The 18464-nt window shown below is 37.2% G+C and overlaps 1 protein-coding gene across 2 annotated transcripts in view; it reads right to left on the minus strand.

Moving 5' to 3' along the window:
- U2SURP (U2 snRNP associated SURP domain containing) overlaps nt 1–17024 on the minus strand; it is a 52003-nt gene extending 34979 nt beyond the window's left edge. For both annotated transcript variants that reach the window (XM_032346727.1, XM_032346716.1), the window contains exons 1-6: nt 16900–17024; nt 9664–9708; nt 8129–8260; nt 5407–5505; nt 2832–2946; nt 2254–2387 (exon numbers count right to left, since the gene is read on the minus strand). In XM_032346727.1, the coding sequence (XP_032202618.1) occupies nt 2254–2387; nt 2832–2946; nt 5407–5505; nt 8129–8260; nt 9664–9708; nt 16900–16944 (570 nt within the window). In that variant the 5' untranslated portion in view covers nt 16945–17024. The remainder of the gene's footprint in view (nt 1–2253; nt 2388–2831; nt 2947–5406; nt 5506–8128; nt 8261–9663; nt 9709–16899) is intronic.
- Nucleotides 17025–18464: the final 1440 nt, after the last annotated feature.

Below are 18464 nucleotides of genomic sequence, written 5' to 3' on the forward strand. Positions count from 1 at the left end.
AAGAACATAAAGTAACTGAACTGCCAAGTGACTGCCATGAGCAACCATTGAAAATATGCACTTCTTCAAAACAATCACCTTAGGAGGACTATGAATTATTAAAATAATCAGTAACAATTTGGAACGCCTCTTTTAAAACTGCTTTTGAGATCCCTTTCTTAGAAGTGCCAAAATAATTCAATGGGGAAAAACAGCCTTTTTTTTCCCCCAGAAACAGTGTGAGAACAATCGAATATCCACATGCAAGAAAAACTGAAGTTGGTACTCTTCTCCACACCACACACAAAAATTAACTCAAATGATTCACACACCTAAATTTAAGCACAAAAACTATAAAACTCTTAAGACAAAAACATAGGAATAACTCTTCATCACTTTGAAAGAGGCAATGGTTTCTTAGATATGACATCAAAAAGCACACCTGACATAAGAAAAAATCTGGTTAAAAAATCTGATAAACTCAACTTCATCACAATTAAAAACTTTTGTGTTTCAAAGGATACTATCAATAAAGGACAAAGACAACTCACAAAATGGGAGAAAACATGTGCAAATCGTATAGCTGATAAGAGACTTGACTCTAGGAAGTGGAAAATGCAACAGAAAAGACAACAAATAGCCCAACTAAAAAATGGGCCAAGGATCTGAAAGACATTTCTCCACAGAAAGACTACAAATGGATGATAAACACATAAAAAGATGTCTGACGTCATTAGGGAACTGCAAATCATGCCCACGATTAGGTACAAATTCATACCCACTAAGATGACTAAAATTTTAAAAACAGACAATTTTAACAAGTGTTGGTGAAGACATGTAAAAATTAGAACCCTGGTAATGATGCTGATGGGACTGTAAAATGGTACAGCTAATTTAGAAATGAGTTTTGGCAGTTTCTCAAAAGGTTCAACAAACAGTCGACCATTTGACCCAGCAATTCCACTTCTAGGTATATGTAAGAGAACCGAATACATACGTCCACAAAAAAGGCCTACACACAAATGTTTATAGCAACATTACTCATAATGGCTAAAAAGTGGAGACAACCCAAATGTCAAGTAATAAATGGATAAACAGTATGTGCTATACCCATAAAACAGAGTATTATTTGTCTATAAAAGAGAATGAAGTACTACTATATGCTAGAATACAGATGAACCTTGAAATATTATGCTAAGAAGTCAGAAACAGAAGGCCATATGTTATATGATTCCATCTGCATGAAATGTCCCAAATACACTAATCCAAACAGGCAAAAAGTAGATTAGTGGTTGTCAGAGGTAGGGGATGACTAAAAATAGTTAACGTTTCTTTCTGGGGTAATAAAAACATTCTGAAATTAGAGATTAGTGATTGTTGCACAAATGTGAATACACCTTAAAAAAATAACTGTACTTTAAAAGAGTAAATTTTATGGTATGTGAATTACATCCCAATAAAACTGCTTTTTTCCACTGCCTTCAGAGCTATTTTAAAAGTCACAAAAGAAAAGTCAGTCTCACCATTCAGTGTAATCGTATTTCTTCACCGAGTGTGGCTCCAAATGACATGACTCACATCTACCTTCTAACCCCCATGAAAAGTCCCCACCATTTTCTAACATTGAGAATATTTAAAAGAAAGTACCACTAGTTGACACTAATTCCAAAAATGTTCTAGGCAAAAAATACATTATCAGAATACATATAGTCTTCCAAGATAACTGCCACTACACATGCTGATATTATTTAAATACCTCAGTTCAGAATTGCTTAAAAAGACAATCCCATTATATTTATACCTAAAATATAATCAACCTTTTACTTATTATGACTAAAACACCAGAGGTTCACTGCTCAAAGAACATGAAAAGAGGGGCGCCTGGGTGGCTCAGTGGGTTAAAGCCTCTGCCTTTGGCTCAGGTCATGATCCCAGAGTCCTGGGATCGAGCCCCGCATCGGGCTCTCTGCTCAGCAGGGAACCTGCTTCCTCCTCTCTCTCTGCCTGCTTCTCTGCCTACTTGTGATCTCCGTCTGTCAAATAAATAAATAAAATCCTTAAAAAAAAAAAAAGAACATGAAAAGAATACTATCTACATGCTGTACTCTAACTTATTATCAATTCTCTAGGAAGATTAAACACCAAAACTCAACATCTACTCCCAAAATAATTAAAAACAAGAAACCAAAGTCCTGCTTACAGTGGAAGTAACTAAAAAATCATTAGCAGTATCATCTCTGAACATAAAAAGTCACTTATCTGGGTATGACTTACAGGTTTTTTGGTTTCTATCACAAGAAGAGATGGTGGTCTTTCATTGGATGACTGATTTGGAGGATTTTTTTGATCTGCAAATCTTGAAGAGGGCTTATAAATTTTACCTCTTTTTTCATCTGTTTCATGTTCTTCTGAAATTTAAAACAGTTAAGTTTCAAGACTAATTTTTGAAATTATTTCATATTATTTATCATTTTTATTTAAAAATAAACAGAAATTAGTAAAATGCTTTAAGCACTAAGATATATCACTACTGACAAAATATGAAGTTAAATTCGTATTACCACCTTAACTCTCAAAAATACTAATAAAACTATGAAATAAACTAAAATTTTTGCAAAGTGTTTCACTGTATTCAACAATGAAAGATATTATCTAACTTATCTGGCTCAAATTTCTCATTAATATACATCTGGCCACTTATCCTACTAATTAATAATTAGTATCAACACTAGAGGGTGCTGATAGAAAGGAAATGTGAAATTCAAAAGACAACAAACATATTTCATAATTACCTACAGTCATTCTACTAAGACATTTTGGGTTTGCTCAAGGACTATGATAGTCACACTAACCTTTAGCTGCATTAACAACACCTCCACGCACAAATGTCTTCACTTTATTACCATCACTCCCCTCAAAAGCGGCAAGAAATTCCTCATATATCTCGGCAGCTGCCTTTTCATCTTCCTAAAAACACATGAAAATATTAATACCACTTCGTCTGAAAAATATTATTGTAAACAGGGCAAAACTCATTAAGGAATAAGTAAACAAAATCTTTCCCTTCACTGGGAAAAGCTGGTTATGCAGTCCTAATAGGTAACATCTAATCTTTAGCAGATGTAGATACTAATTAACCTTGAAACTAAGAGAGACTTTGATCCTTCATTGGCAATTTGTGGAACTAGAAAAGGACCCACTAAGTAAATTTGTTTAGAGACATCAAGAGTCAAACTACAGGACAACTATGTAAAATATATTACTTTTTTAAGGTTTTTGACGTTTCCAAAGCATGATGATTTAATTCAGTGGTAATAAAGATTTCCTTCACAAACCAAAGACATGAATATCAGAAGCTGAAGCAGCAATTAACTCCACAGTTGGCATTAGGAAAAAAGCTCAAAAGAACCTTAACAATTTCAATAGTAACTCTTCACAATGTCCCCAAAACATGTATGCATAAAAGGCCAATGGAACAGACAAAAAATAGAGACGTAAATCCAATAACACTTGGAAATTCAGTACTCAATAAAAGAAGCATCTCAAATCAATGGAGAATAGAATGACTTTTCAATGAATGATGGTGGGCTATTTGAAAAAAAGATAAAAATGAACCAATTCTTCATATCACATACCAAGAGAAACTGCAAATGAATCAAATTTAATTTTTTTAACCTGAAACTCTTTAAGGGACGCCTGGGTGGCTCAATCGGTTAAGCATCTATCTGCCTTTGGCTGGGGTCATGACCAGAGTCCTGGGATTGAGTCCCATATCAGGCTTCTTGCTCAGCTAGGAGCCTGCTTCTCCCTCTGCCTGCCATTCTCCCTGCCTGTGCTCTCTCTCTTTCTCGTGCGCTCTCTCTCTCTCTGATGAATAAATAAATAAAAATCTTAAAAAAAAGAAACTACTGGGGCACCTGGGTGGCTCAGTGCGTTAAAGCCTCTGCCTTCGGCTCGGGTCATGATCCCAGGGTCCTGGGATCGAGCCCCACATCGGGCTCTCTGCTCCACAGGGAGCCTGCTTCCCTCCTCTCTCTGCCTGCTTCTCTGCCTGCTTGTGGCCTCTGCCTGTCAAATAAATAAATAAAATCTTTAAAAAAAAAAAAAAGAAAGAAAGAAACTACTGAAGTATTAGAAAAAACATGAGGAAATTCCTTTATAAGCTAGGAGTAAGAAAAACACTGAAAACTAGAAATCATAAGGGAAGACTGATAAATATGATTACATTACAATAAACAAGTTTCTGCATGGAAAAAACACCATAAGCAAATAAAAAGACAACTGACAGACTGGGAAAAAACACTGCACCTTGTGTCATACGTAGACAAAGTGTTAATATACTTAATATACAAAGTTTCTTTAAAAAACAGAGTACTACTAAATTCTAGAAAGAATGGTTTACATAAAAGCAGACAGCTCACAGAAACAAACACAAAAGCTGTTCAACATTACTTACAAAAGAAATGCAAATTTAAAACTGCACTGAGATACCATTTTTCACTGAGCAGACTGCCAAAACTTCAAAAACATCCTCTGTGGCAAGGCTATAGGGAAACAACCTCTCATAATTACTGAGAGATGCAAAATGTCCCTGACCTTATAGAGAGCAATCTGACAATACCTAACAGAGCTACATTTATACATTTACCATTCAACCCCATAATCTCACTTACAGGAATATATCCCAAAGACAAAATTAGCAAAAAACAAAAAACAAAACAAAAACCATGTGCATAACACTATCCATTAACAACACTATCTGTAATGGCAAAAGACCAAAACAAAAATGCCCTTTATAGAATTTTAGTGAAAAATTACTATGTCTACACAGCTATTTAAAAACACAAGGAATATTTCATTATACCTGCAGTAATCTCTGAGATACAATGTTAAGTGTAAGAAGCAAGATGGAGAAAAGTATAGTGGATATAGCATATCACTGATCACCTAAGTAAGAGGAGTACAATACCTGTTTATACACATTTGCTTATACAAAAAGAACAGACCAGAAAAGAGCCAAATCTTACACAGAAGAGACAGTGGAGGAGATAGGGATACAAACTAGACTCCTCCAAATGTACCTTGTGTTACAGATTTGACTTAGTGTTGAGAGCTGAGAATACCCTGGTCAAGAACCTTTGAAAATGGGCACCTGGGTGGCTCAGTGGGTTAAGCCTCTGCCTTCAGCTCAGGTCGTTACCTCAGGGTCCTGGGATCGAGCCCCACATTGGGATCTCTGCTCAGCGGGGAGCCTGCTTACCCCCTCTCTCTGCCTGCCTCTCTGCCTACTTGTGATCTCTCTCTCTTTCAAATAAATAAATAAAATCTTAAAAAAAAAAAAAAAAAGAACAAAACACCATTTCTCTACTGTCTGTGCAGCAGAGAACACATTTCCAAGGATAACTGAAAATACAATTTTAACATTACCTTTTTCTTTAATTCTTCTTGCTCTTTCTTACTTAAAGTTCGCTTAGCCGTACTCATTTTTCCAATACTGAAGGCTTTAAGTTTGTTTTCTAGAAGAGGCTATGAAAAGAAATAAAAAGCATACCTTTACAAAGACATTCTTAATACTATCTATTAATACTTAATATCTATAATATTTAATACTATTAACTGGTACAGCTCATATGATAACCAAGTCTTCAGATTAGATGACTTTACAAAAGAAATTTCACTGTAAAGCAGAAAAACTGAGGCTACTCTTAAGCATCAAGTGCCTACCTTGGGCTTGATTCTAAATATTCCTTAAAGAATGTCTTCATTTGCTAGCTCAAGGCCGATAACATACAAAAACCATTATCTTTATAAAAAAGGTTAAAAAGCAGAGAGAGAGATGCCAAGGTTTAGAACTCATTCAACCAACTTGCCGGCAGCAAGAATAAAATCACTTGAGAAAAAGTACAGATGGTTCTGGGCAAAAGAAGCAGTGATGGAAAACAGACATTCAAAGAGGGAGAAGGCACTATTTATTTCCAAGTTCAGTATCTAAATGCCATCTATAACCTCCATTACAGGTACCACAAATCACATCACTTCCTTCTATAACTCAATAAATTCACTCATTCTTCATCAATACTGACGTTTATGAACATAATAGTAATATTTCACATTTCAGCAGAAGTAAAATCATCCATAGATCTTTAGTTGCTCAGTTATTCATTTAAATGTTAGATTTTGATTCATAAACTTAAAAGAGAGTAATGTCTATTAAATATACCCTAAAATATTAATCTGTAGTTGAAATCTGAAGGTTTTGCCTACCAAAAAAAGAAGTTAACCAATTAAAAATCAGACTTTATCAATCTCCTGGTTTTTAAATAGGCTTGCCCCTGAGAGAAGCTGAACAGAAGACTAACACTGCTACAAATTATTTTAAAGAAAATTACTTTGAAAAAATAAAAGTTTATAACCCAAAATGAGATTTCACGAACAGATTCAAAGTAAATTTTTTCCCCTAAGTAGAAAGAAAAATGTTTGGTCATCATTCACCATCTTTAAGCAAATGGTAATATTACATATAAATTCAATGAAAAACATATACAAAACAAAATCAGAAGGGCTCAAATTTTATTTATCTATATTCTAAGAAAGTAACCTTACACACCAAAGAGAAAAATGGTTAAGGAAATTATGGAATGTTTACATAAAGAAATACAACCATCCATTAAAAAGTTTCAAAGAATTTTTGCTAAAATTAAAAAACAATATTGAAAAGAGTTTGTTTTGTTTTGAAAAGAGTATTTTAAAATGTATTCCTGGGGTGCTTATGTGGCTCAGGGGTTTGGGCCTCTGCCTCCAGCTCGGGTCATGGTCTCAGGATCCTGGGATCGAGCCCCACATCAACCTCTCTGCTCAGCAGGGAACCTGATTCTCCCTCTGCCTACTTGTGATCTCTGTCTGCCAAATAAATAAATAAAATCTTTTAAAAATAAATAAATAAATAAAATGTATTCTTGTAAAATGGATCTTAGCAAAGTAAAAATATATTTATGCTTAGAATATTATACCATAAAAATAAAGTGCTATCAATGTTAATATTGGCTGGTGATGACTACCTTCTTTGTATTTCCAAATTTAATTTTTATTAATTTATTAATTCCCCAAATTTAATCACAACAAGAAAAAGTATATGAAAAAGAAAAAAGACTAAAAGAGCATGAGAACCCTTTGCAGATACACGTAGTAAAGAAGCTCCTTCTCTGGGTTCTCATACTGCCCTGGGCACCATACTAACCATACTGAATAGTACCTATCCCTCTTTAAATCCCACAGTGAGACTATAAGCTCTCTAAGAGCAAGAACTGCGTTTTACCCATCTATTTATTTCTAGTGACTGGCATGTGGTACTTGGTTCAGTAAGTGTTTGGTATAAGGGAGGAACAATAAATCTGACCATTAACCATTTCATATCCAAAACACTCCTTGGTTTTTTTTCTTTTTAATATTTTACTTTTTTTTTTACTTCTTACTTTGGTTTTTTTTTTTTTAAGATTTTATTTATTTATTTGTCAGAGAGAGAGAGAGAGAGAGAGAGAGCGCGCGCATGCGCGCATAAACACAAGCAGGCACAGTGGCAGGCAGAGGCCAAGAGAAGAAGCAGGCTCCCCAAGGAGCAAGGAGACCGATGCGGGACTCGATCCCAGGACCCTGGGATCATGGCCTGAGCCAAAGGCAGCGGCCTAACCAACTGAGCCACCCAGACGTCCCACTCCTTGGTTTTTAAATACAATTTTAAATTTTGCAAGAGTCCTATCTCATATATAAACAAAAAAAGGCGGGGGGTGCACCTGGGTGGCTCAGTGGGTTAAGCCTCTGCCTTTGGCTCAGGTCATAATCTCAGGGTTTGGGGATCAAGCCCCATATCGGGCTCTCTGCTCAGCAGGAAGCCTGTTTCCCTCTCTTTCTGCCTGCCTCTCTGACTGCTTGTGATCTCTCTCTCTCTGTCAAATAAATAGATAAAATCTTAAAAAAAAAAAAAAATTCCTTACATGAACTTGAGTTTATCATTAACCCAAATACAAAAAAGAATGCTATTTTCAAATAGTACATGATGAAACAAACAGTACAAAGCCAAAATACCAATCACCAAGTTCTATCAAGGACAGATTAAAATCATTTATCCTTTCTTATCTTTATCAACACTCACTCTTGAGAGATTTTGATGAGGAGAATCACAAAGGCTTTCACGGGTACTCTCATTTCTATAATTATGTTTTCTTGGGCTCTTAGGTCGCGTCCGACTTGGCATGTCACTATCTGAGGGTCCAGATGCATCCATCTTCAGGAAAAGTGAAACAAGTTTTTAAAAATCACTTATGTAGTACTAAAATCACAACCCAAATGTCCAAATTTCACTATACACTATCAAAACTCTCATCCCTTGATATCACCAATGATTTCATCAGAAAAGTTATTCAGTACAGGTAAAGTTTTTAATAATTCTAACTTGTACCTGAAAGCTCGAATTTTATATCAGTAACAAATAATTGTTTTCTTTGAAGTAACAGATCTGTTTCCTTCACTTTTAAAAGAACATCTGCCAAATACCCAAGTCTGATTTACCAGTCTGTCAGTTGTTTCTTCAAGTAAAAATGGTATGCCAGCGAAAAAAAAGGGCCAGTTTTCATTTCTCAACTTAAATAATCCACCAAGCACCTTTCCTCAAGACAAATATACTTTGAGAAGTAGTACCTTATACGTACTTCCCATTTCATCACACAAAACATAAAAAAGACCCACATACAAGGATAAAATTAAGCATTAATACCTGTTACTGCTTCATCAAGAACATTTTTAAGTGAAACTAACTTATTTTTACTTTTACTGTGCCAGGTGGGGAAGAACACAATGACAACTAATACATTTTGGCAACACTGGCTTGATTCATGTTAGATGCCAACAGTTTACCCATACATTGCCTTTTCACCACGAATGCAAATGTCAACCTGATGAAACAGGCAAATGTGTTTTTATTATTATAAAATAGCTGAACTCACAAAACCCAGGAAAAATTCTCAGTAACCCCCAAGAGTCTGAAAGCCATACTTTGAGCACTGCTTTAATAACATGCAAAGGAATGTTTATTAAAGAACTGTTCAAATGTCAAAAAGCTTTAAGCAAGTATATGCCCATCAAAAGAAATACAACTTAAAAAATCATGTGTACTTCTCCCTATGGAATATTACAACGCCAGCAGAAAGACTATATTAGAGCCTTAACTGTTGAGGAATTTCCAACAGGTATATCAATTAGTGAAAAAAGAATGACTGCATATAACACAAACCATAACCAATGTACAAGTATACACACTTGTATATGTAGAGAACTTTACAAGCACAATAAAAAAACAAAGATACACACATACTTGGTTACTAATATGGTCTGAGGGGGCAAACTTATACAAACAGAACACACAAAAAAAGAGGGCACCTAGCTAAAAACATGATAGAAAACAGACACAATGTATTAGTATTTATTTAGCAAGTAAAATCATAAATGTAGAGATACAGAGAGAAATTAAATGTTAGAGAAAAAAGGAAAGGTATTTGGCTGGCTCAGTCCATGTAGCATACACCTCTTGATCTAGGAGACATGAGTTGGAGCCCCACAATGGTTGTACAGATTACTTAAATTAATGCTTTAAAAAAAGGAAGAAAGACACAGATTGCCTTTTATACTCACATGTGCATCTGAAGATCCAGATGAATGAACATCTGATGATCTGGTCTGCAATTATTAAAAAGTCAATATTTAAATGATCTGAAAATATATTGTGCTAACAAAACAAGTATGTCTCATGTTATACAACTTAATCTTCCCAAACTCGAAGCAATTTTGCCTCAGCTAATAAAACCAGACAAAGGAAATCTAGAACTCAGAAAAAGATTGTGATCTAAAATAAATGTGCAAGTCAATTCTTTAAAATTCAGAATGCCTATGTGCCAAAATATGATACAAATGAGAGTGGGAGGTATTTGAGGAATCAACTTTATAAACTGTAATCTGGAAACTTAACCACTATTTTTATGACAGATTTTTGTGCAAAAGCTCTTTCCAAGTCCTAAGATACACTGTTTACTGCCACAACACTGACAGAGCAGCAACTTCTTGTTATACAGCAAAGAAACTTCCCCTCCTTCCTCCAACTACTCAGTCATATAAGAAACAGATTCTAGTAATAAGAAAATCCACACATAAACCCTTAATGTAAAAGGTACAAACTATTTCTGCTACTGCAGAAATAGTTCAAGAGAAAGAAAAGGCTTTTATCAAATCCACTGCTGGTTACCATTTACAAGTTGTTTTAAGGAGACTGCTTCTAATTCAGCATGCCATTACTGCTGACTGCTGCACAGAAAAAGTTCAGTCTTCAAGTAACGGTACTTTCCAACAATGTCTACTGTTAAAATCTCATCTTATTTTTCTTAATTGATGTACAGATTAAATTACATATGGCACGCAATATTTTGTTTTTTCACTATGCAGATGAAGAAGCCAAGCTGCAAGACTATTAGCTAAATAACATGTGGCATCTGTCTCAAATTTTTACTTGGGAGTCCCAGAATTTAACTGTCATTGAGTTCTTTTTATTTTGCAAAGTATTGGGTAGTGAGATTTTACTTATTTTTATGTATAGTCAAATATTAAAAGTGAAACCAAGAATCTTAACACCACAAATACCTGACCCTCGCTCCAAGTTCTAGATTTCAAATAAAATGCACAAAACATTGTATTAATTTTAAAAGAAAATTGAAGATTTGTAGATATATAAAAGACCAAATACAGCAAAACTCATGTAAGTCTACACATTATTGCTTTACTTACCTTCTCTAAACTTAAGGCTAAGAAAAGCTGGTCAGATTTTCACTCTGAATCAATTTGTTCCTCTGAACTCCACTGTGCTGGGCCCTAAGCAAAATAAACTCAAGACAACCAAGCAATGACATACCTTCCATCACTATTCTTTCTATCTATCTTTTTCTATATCCAGCTTTATTGTATGCTTCCTCCTTTACTTTCTCCTCACATCTAACCCAAGAAGAAATTGTTTAATATTTAAATTTAATTCTCTGAAACACACTCTAAAACAGTCTGAAATGTGCCTATTTGCACACACTTAGAAATTAGAAAATCCAAGAGAATAACTACTCTTAAAAAGAAAAAAAATTCAGTCAAGGCGCTGAACAGATTGAGAAAGAAAAAAAAAAAATCAACTGCTTGCCAATATACTAGTATAAACCTGCTAAGTAACAAAAATGATACCCTAACTGCAATAGTCCCAATAAGTATAAAACATCTAGAAACCAACAAAAAAAAAAAAACATATACAACCCCGGTGAAGAAAACACAAACTTTACAGAAGGATTCGGTTATTCAAGTCACCTTTTGAAAAGACCCATCATACTACTACTGGATGGGAAAACCCATTATTAAGACAATGTCAATTATACCCAAATTTATTTATACATTTAATGCAATTTCATTCAACAGCTCAATACCACAAAGGAAAATCTTTCTAAGGGGGCGCAGGGGTTGCCAAAAATAATTCTAAAGTTCACCCAGATGAATAAGCCTGCAAGAGCAGCTAAAACAGTGCTGGTCTTTCTTTTATCTTCTAGGTCACCATATCCAAATCATCATTTCTAGGATTTAAAAATAACAGGGGGCACCTGGGTGGCTCAGTAGGTTAAAGCCCTGTCTTCAGCTCAGGTCATGATTTCAGGGTGCTGGGATCGAGCCCATCAGTCTCTCTGCTTGGCGGGGAGCCTGCTTCCCCCTCTCTCTCTGCCTGCCTCTCTGCCTACTTATGATCTCTGTCTGTCAAATAAATAAATAAAATCTTTTAAAAAAAAATAAAAATAAAAACAGGATAGCTTATGAAGATACACAGCTGATTTCAATTAACCTAAGATGGCACTGGTCATATTTACTACAAACCAGACGTTTTCCACTGATTAGCAGCTATAATTACACAGCGTTTAAAACGGAACTCTTTAAGCTTAAGAGTTAGAGAGATGAAAATAGTACTAAGATTTTTAAAATAACCAACTTCTAAAACCAGTGGTCCAAGTAAACAGTAAATGTAATGCTACTTCAGAAGCTGAACCTCTCCCTCTTCGTAACTTAGAACTGACTATATTACTTGTCTTGGGTTTGGTTTTTCCATTTTTTTAACTGAAGAACAACAAATTAATGATGCTTTCAGATCTTTTGAAGTCTAGAGCACAGTTCTTCATCCATAAGAATCCAAAAGAAATGAATCCGCAGAATTAGGGGAAGCTTAGGACAATAAGAAGCAGACACAAGGGGCATCTGGATGGCTCAATTAGTTAAGCTACTGCCTTCAGCTCAGGTCATGATCCCAGAGTCCTGGGATCAAGTCCTGCATCTGGCTCCCAGCTCTGCGAGGAGTCTGCTTCTCCCTCTGACCTTCTCCCCTCTCATGCTCTCTCTGTCTTTCTCTCAAATAAATAAAAATCTTTTCATAAATAAATAAATAAATAAAGGGAAGACGAAGAAGTAGACACAAGACAAATTTATCTCAGGATAGAAAAAGCAGAGAGTAGAGATGTAGTGTCCTCTAAAGCATCAACTTACATGTCCACAAGTTTAACAATCTCTCCCACAGGAAGCACATCAACACCTTTATTTTACTGAGATGACTTCTAATTCTTTATTTTCAACCTTAGTCCCTCTCCTAGGTTCTAATCTGCTTTCAAACTACCTACTGAACATCTTCACCCGAATACCTGCAAGCTCCTCAAACAACATATTTAAAACTCCTTCCAAAAGCTTCTCCTATTGACTTTATTTCTGACAGTGGATTGTATCTCACTCATTCATAATATGGAAGCAGTAAAACGTTTTTAAGAGCACAGACTCTGGAATCAGACTTCCTGGTTTTAGCACTTACCAGTTTTGTAAACTTGGCCCTATTTCCTTCATCTGTAAAGCTGAATAGCACCCTGCCTATAGGATTATTGTGAAGGACAGAAACAGGTAAAGCACTTAGAAAAGTGTCTAGCACATAATAACTACTCAATAAGTGTTAGCCAGCAACAGCCTTATAACAGGATCATCCTGGACCCCTGTATCCCCTCATAATGACAAAAGTCAAATTCTGTTCATCCCGACTCTAATACAGCTCTTCTCTGGGGACTCCTCTCTTCCTTTCTAAAGACACAACTGTGGTCCAGCTCTTCCCTTAATTCAACCATTTACTGGTACTATGACTTACATTAGAGATATAAAGTAAAATAAGACATACCTCCTGCCTTTAAGAGCTAATAAAAAAGTAAAGTAAAACAATGGTCACTAGAGAAGAGGGGAAAAGCAAATCTTAATGGGAGTGGGAAAGAAGCTTCCCAGAGAAGATCTGAGGTGAGATTTCTGCAACAATCCTCAATATTTATCTGGAGCACTGCAATAATCTTCCAAGTGGTCCTCCTCACTCCCAAATTCTTCCTGAAGTATACCCCTAAGAATTCTTTCCTAAAGGACTTTCCTGCCTCAAATTTTCCATGGCTCTCTAATTTTACTCCACAGCATTCAAAATCTCCACAATTTATCTCAAACTTATCTTTCCATCTCAGCAACTCGTATTCCCTATGCAAGTGCTCTATGCACTGACTAAATGAGATCACTTACTAATCCATTTCCCAGATTTATTTTTCTTTACCTCGTCCATCTCTTTTTATATCCCTATCTCTATCCTTCAAACCTCAGCTCATTGTTGAGCATTGCTCAAATTCCTTTTTTTTTTTTTTTGGACAGAGAGATAGAAAGAGAGAACAAGTAGGCAGAGAGGCAGGCAGAGGGAGAGGGAGAAGCAGGCTCTCCGCTAAGCAGAGACCCTGATGCGAGAGGCTGGATCCCAGGACCCTGGGATCATGAGCCAAAGGATGCCATTTAACCAACTGAGTTACCCAGGCACCCAAATTCCTCTATTCTTGAAGCCTTCTCCTTCCCACCTTCCATTTAACCAGCTGTCACTTCTCTCTAGACTTCTAGATACCTCTACTTTGTGCTATTATCTGTTGACTTTTCTTCCACTAGACAGCACACTCCTCAATTTGTATAGTCTCATTTCATATTTTCTTCTCAAAGTCAAGCACAAGATCTGCCAAGTGATGGAGCCTCTATATATTGGTTGACTTTACCTACTAGAACAAGTACCTACCCAACAAAATTGTTACACTCCACTATCAACATACTTTGCTGCCCACTCACTAACAAGTGGCAGCCACCTATTTTAATATCACTCTCCAAGGCAAACCAAGGGTCACCTCTCAAAAAAAACTTTATAGATCACTAAGACATGTACTATATAACATAAAATTAAATAAAAACCCAAAATGACTTTTAAAGTTATATTTAAAACACGACCAATACATGAAAAGTTGTTAAGTACATTTGAACATCCCATAGTTAATCTAAACTGAGGAAAGTCTAGCGAAAAAATTTAACTCCTGAAGGAAGAGACAGCTAACAGTACCAAACAGCCTTGAGTGCTACTGGCAAACACATCTTGCTTTTTGAAAAATTATTTCAGCACAATATCTAACACATGTCTGATCTGCAATATTAAAACTTCTTAAAAATAGTATGAAGCAAGTTATTTGTAATATTAATGTTTTCGAGTTTAATATCCTGTAGTCAAGTTTTTACTTTATTTTTTAAAAACAATGCTCTTTGTGAAAAAGTGGTAGAGAGGCAGCAGTCTTCAACTTGCACACCAAATGAACCCCTCTTTCATATGCCACTAAGGCAAAGGAGAATGTTCCATGGATTTAGTTTCCAGGAAGAAAAAAATCTTCAGGAATAAAAAAAGAAAATAAAAACTGGACTTTCAGAAAACAATTAATCTAGTAAGATGAGATTTTTAAAAAACCATATCAAGAGTCACATTCCCGAGGTGCCTGGGTGGCTCAGTCCTTAAGTGTTTGCCTTAGGCTCAGGTCACGACCCGAAGGTCCTGGGATGGTGCCCTCCACTGGGCTCCCTGCTCAGCAGGAAGCCTGCTACTCCCTCTCCCACCACCTCTGCTGTGTTCCCTCTCTCGCTGTGTCTCTGTCAAATAAATAAAATCTTTAAAAAAAAAGTTACATTCAAGCACCAGTGCTGTAAATACTCTAAAAGAGTACCAATCAAGAAAACAAAAGTTCATAATTCAACTCTCCACCCAAAAAAAAAACCTTCCACCCACAAAACTATCTACCTTATATTTTAAGATAAAATTACAATCATAACAAACTTTTAATCTAAACTAAAACTAGCAACCCATGAAGAACCTAATTTTCAAGATTTGTTTCATTTAGAGTATTTTATTTTGTATTAGAGTATTATATTTAGGGCAACCATCTCAAGTCCCCTCCTTCCTTGGGAGCTTTGTACTATCACTGTGCTGTCGCTCAATAAACCTTGCTTTATTGCCCCCCACCAAAATAAAATAAAATAAAAATAAAATTTAAAAATAGAGTATTTTACCATATTTAAATCTGTAGTAGCATTATCAACAGTTCTCTAACAGCAGCAAGCAGGGCTGTTTTTGTGGCTCTGTGAGGTAGTGACCTGAGCGATGTACCCAACCATTCCGCTCAACGCTAAGGGAAAGGTACTGGAGAGGGAAGAAACTGACAAGGAGTAAAAGTAGGATGTAAAAACAGCCAAAACTGGCCCTCTACCACAGTTTCTACAAAATTAAAGGATGAAAGGTAAAGACAGTACTAATTACAAACTAATTATGGATATCATTCACAAAATATCATAAAGATTATGATTTATTAGACATAAACCAAATATAAAATGGGTTATTTCTCAGAACAAACTAATCTCAGGACTCGCCCTGTCCACCCTAAACGTCCTAATAACCGATTTATAATCATACACTCCGCAAAATGTTAACAGTCCCTAGAATCTTTAAGTGTTACACAACTTCTTTTATTAGCATAAAAAGCTTAATAACTACTTCAGGCAGTACCTATTACTTTTAATATCGTGTTCAAGATGAGAAACTAGAAGTAAAAAAAAAAAAAAAAAGATTAAATAACCGGCCCAAGATGGCAACTAAGACCTGATGCTAATCACCACCTAACTACTGTTAAACTACTTCTACAGCTCAGTGGTTTCACAAGACGTGCACACGGTTCCCTGTTAACTCAAAATTAATTTAACAATCTTAAGTGGCTTCCAAGTCTTTGGAAGTTCTCTTTTGAGTGGAACACACAACATGGAGATGCAGGAGACCCCGAGTCCTTGAAAACGAACACTCAAAAAAAAAAAAAAAGTGCTCATTTTATACTTCCTCTTAAGTGAGGTAAGACCACGTGTAGAGCATAGCAATAACCTTGGTGATGCAGCTCTGCAAAGGAGAGCTGCTCCCGCCTCTGCACTTCCCACCCCGCGTCCCTCCAGCATTGGTCCTCCCTCACAACTTGCAGGCCTAGATGTTATTTACTCCCCGGAGGGCAAGAGGGAAACTGAGGGACACCGGAAGTGTGTGAGATCTAAAACCAAAGAACCGAGGAAAGTGAGGCAAACACTTAAACACGGGAAGCGATTCCCGCCTCTCCCAAGCGCTGTCCGGCGGCCTCAGAGATCAACAAACAAATAGAGGGGCGCGTTTTCACGGCTTCAAACCCCAATCTAAATCCCTGACTTCACTCCAATGCCAAACGCAGGCCGAATTAATCAGGCCACCCACCCCGGGCCCGCCAGTCTCGAGCCGAATCCAGCCTGGGACTAAAGGGAGACACCAGGCCTCTCAACCTGCGCACCATAGTGCGTCGGGCCCCAGGCCTACAGTCGTGACCAGAACAGGGAATCCCACCCCAACCTCCTCCCGCTGGCCAGAAGCGTCTGTAGGCCCCAGATGACAGTGATAAACTCACTGACTTACAAAGTCCTCTAAGAAATTACCTTCGAACTGGCCTTCTGAGATCCGCCTGGCGTTTTGTCCGCCATCTTGAGCTTTGCCCCTCCTTCGGCGGCCGCAGCAGCACGGGCGAGTCGAGCACCGAAAGAGTGGATCTCAGTGGAGCCCGCCAGAGGCGCCTGCAAGACTGAGTAGTCGACTGCCGAGATAGGGAATTCGGGCGGAGCTGTGCCACGTGACTTCCGGTGGCAGTCGTTTTCCCGGACTAAGACCAGTCCGCTGGGTTTCGCGGGTGTTTCACCTGCTTGTCTTCTCTGTAGGCTCCTAGGAGTTGGAGAATCTCCTTGTGCTGACTTTCAGGGCGGGCTGATATTTCACTTTTTTCCCCAGTTCCCGCCGTTCATAGGTGCGAGCCAGTTGAATTACCTGGGTGAGAAGAGAACGACTCCTTAAAGAAATACAGACTGGTCGGCTAGGGAGCTGATTGGGGGCCCGCACTCCATGGCCAAAGACGGCGTTCGCGCCAGCGCGGGGGCTTACGCCGTAGTGTGAAAAGCAAACCTGGAATTTTCTCAAGTTAGTTTTAGACAAGCCAGTGCCTGGAGAGTGGAGAAAATGAGCATTGACCCAACCTGAGAATCCGGCCATGGAGTTATCCGATACACTGTTAGGGTATCTACAAAGTGGGTACATGCAGAGAGAGGGAGATGGAGAGAAAATCATAGACCGTATTCTAAGTCTAGCATATATGTAAGGTGTGTATCATTTAAAATTAAATTTCCTGCTTTAGTGGTTTCATTTTTAATCACATAAATGGAGAGGTGCACCATAAACTTGACTTACCAACCACCTTTTTAAAGTTCTTAATGGGATCTGTATTCAAAGGAGGAAAACTTGGGGTGCCTGGATGACCCAATGGGTGAAGCACATCTAACTCCATCTCACCATAGGTCTTGATCCCATGGTTGTGAGTTCAAGCCTGGCACTGGGCTTCACACTGGGCATGAAGCCTACTTCAAAGAAAAAAAAAAAAAGGAAAATTTGCTTGAGAAGATTGTGCCTGAACTGAGCCAGGCAAGGAAAATGGAAAATGGCAAACCAGGTAGAGGGAGTAGTTGAAATAAAAGCCTCAGGAGGATGAGGGGCGCGGAAGCCTAGTAACATGAATCAGTACAGCTCCTTGTGCAGTCACCATACACAGACAAGTTTTATTAGAAGAGATACAGAGAGATTTGTGGCTGGAGAGATGGGTGGGAGCAAGTTAACATAGGGCCCTGAAGTGAGCAGGTGCTTAAGAATTAGAATCCTAGTCTGAGATGAATAGTGGCCTTCAACAGGGTCTGTGATGTCAGGCTTGAAGTTTTAAAAGATTGCTCTCATTACTGTAGGAAGGGAAGAAGAATTCATTTATTCAAAATATTTTTAAGCCCTGTTTTGTGTATAAAATCCTGTCCAAAGTGTTGAGAGCCTTACAGAGACAAATAAAAAATCACTGCCTTCTTGTGATTTAGAATTTAAGAATGGGGGAAAGAAAACCAGAATTAAATTGATGCTGCAAAGAGAGACCAAAGAGGGGGGAGGACCCTGAAAGAAGTAATTCTGAGAGTAA

The sequence above is a fragment of the Mustela erminea genome, chromosome 1 (assembly GCF_009829155.1).
Source record: "Mustela erminea isolate mMusErm1 chromosome 1, mMusErm1.Pri, whole genome shotgun sequence".
NCBI lineage: Eukaryota > Metazoa > Chordata > Mammalia > Carnivora > Mustelidae > Mustela > Mustela erminea.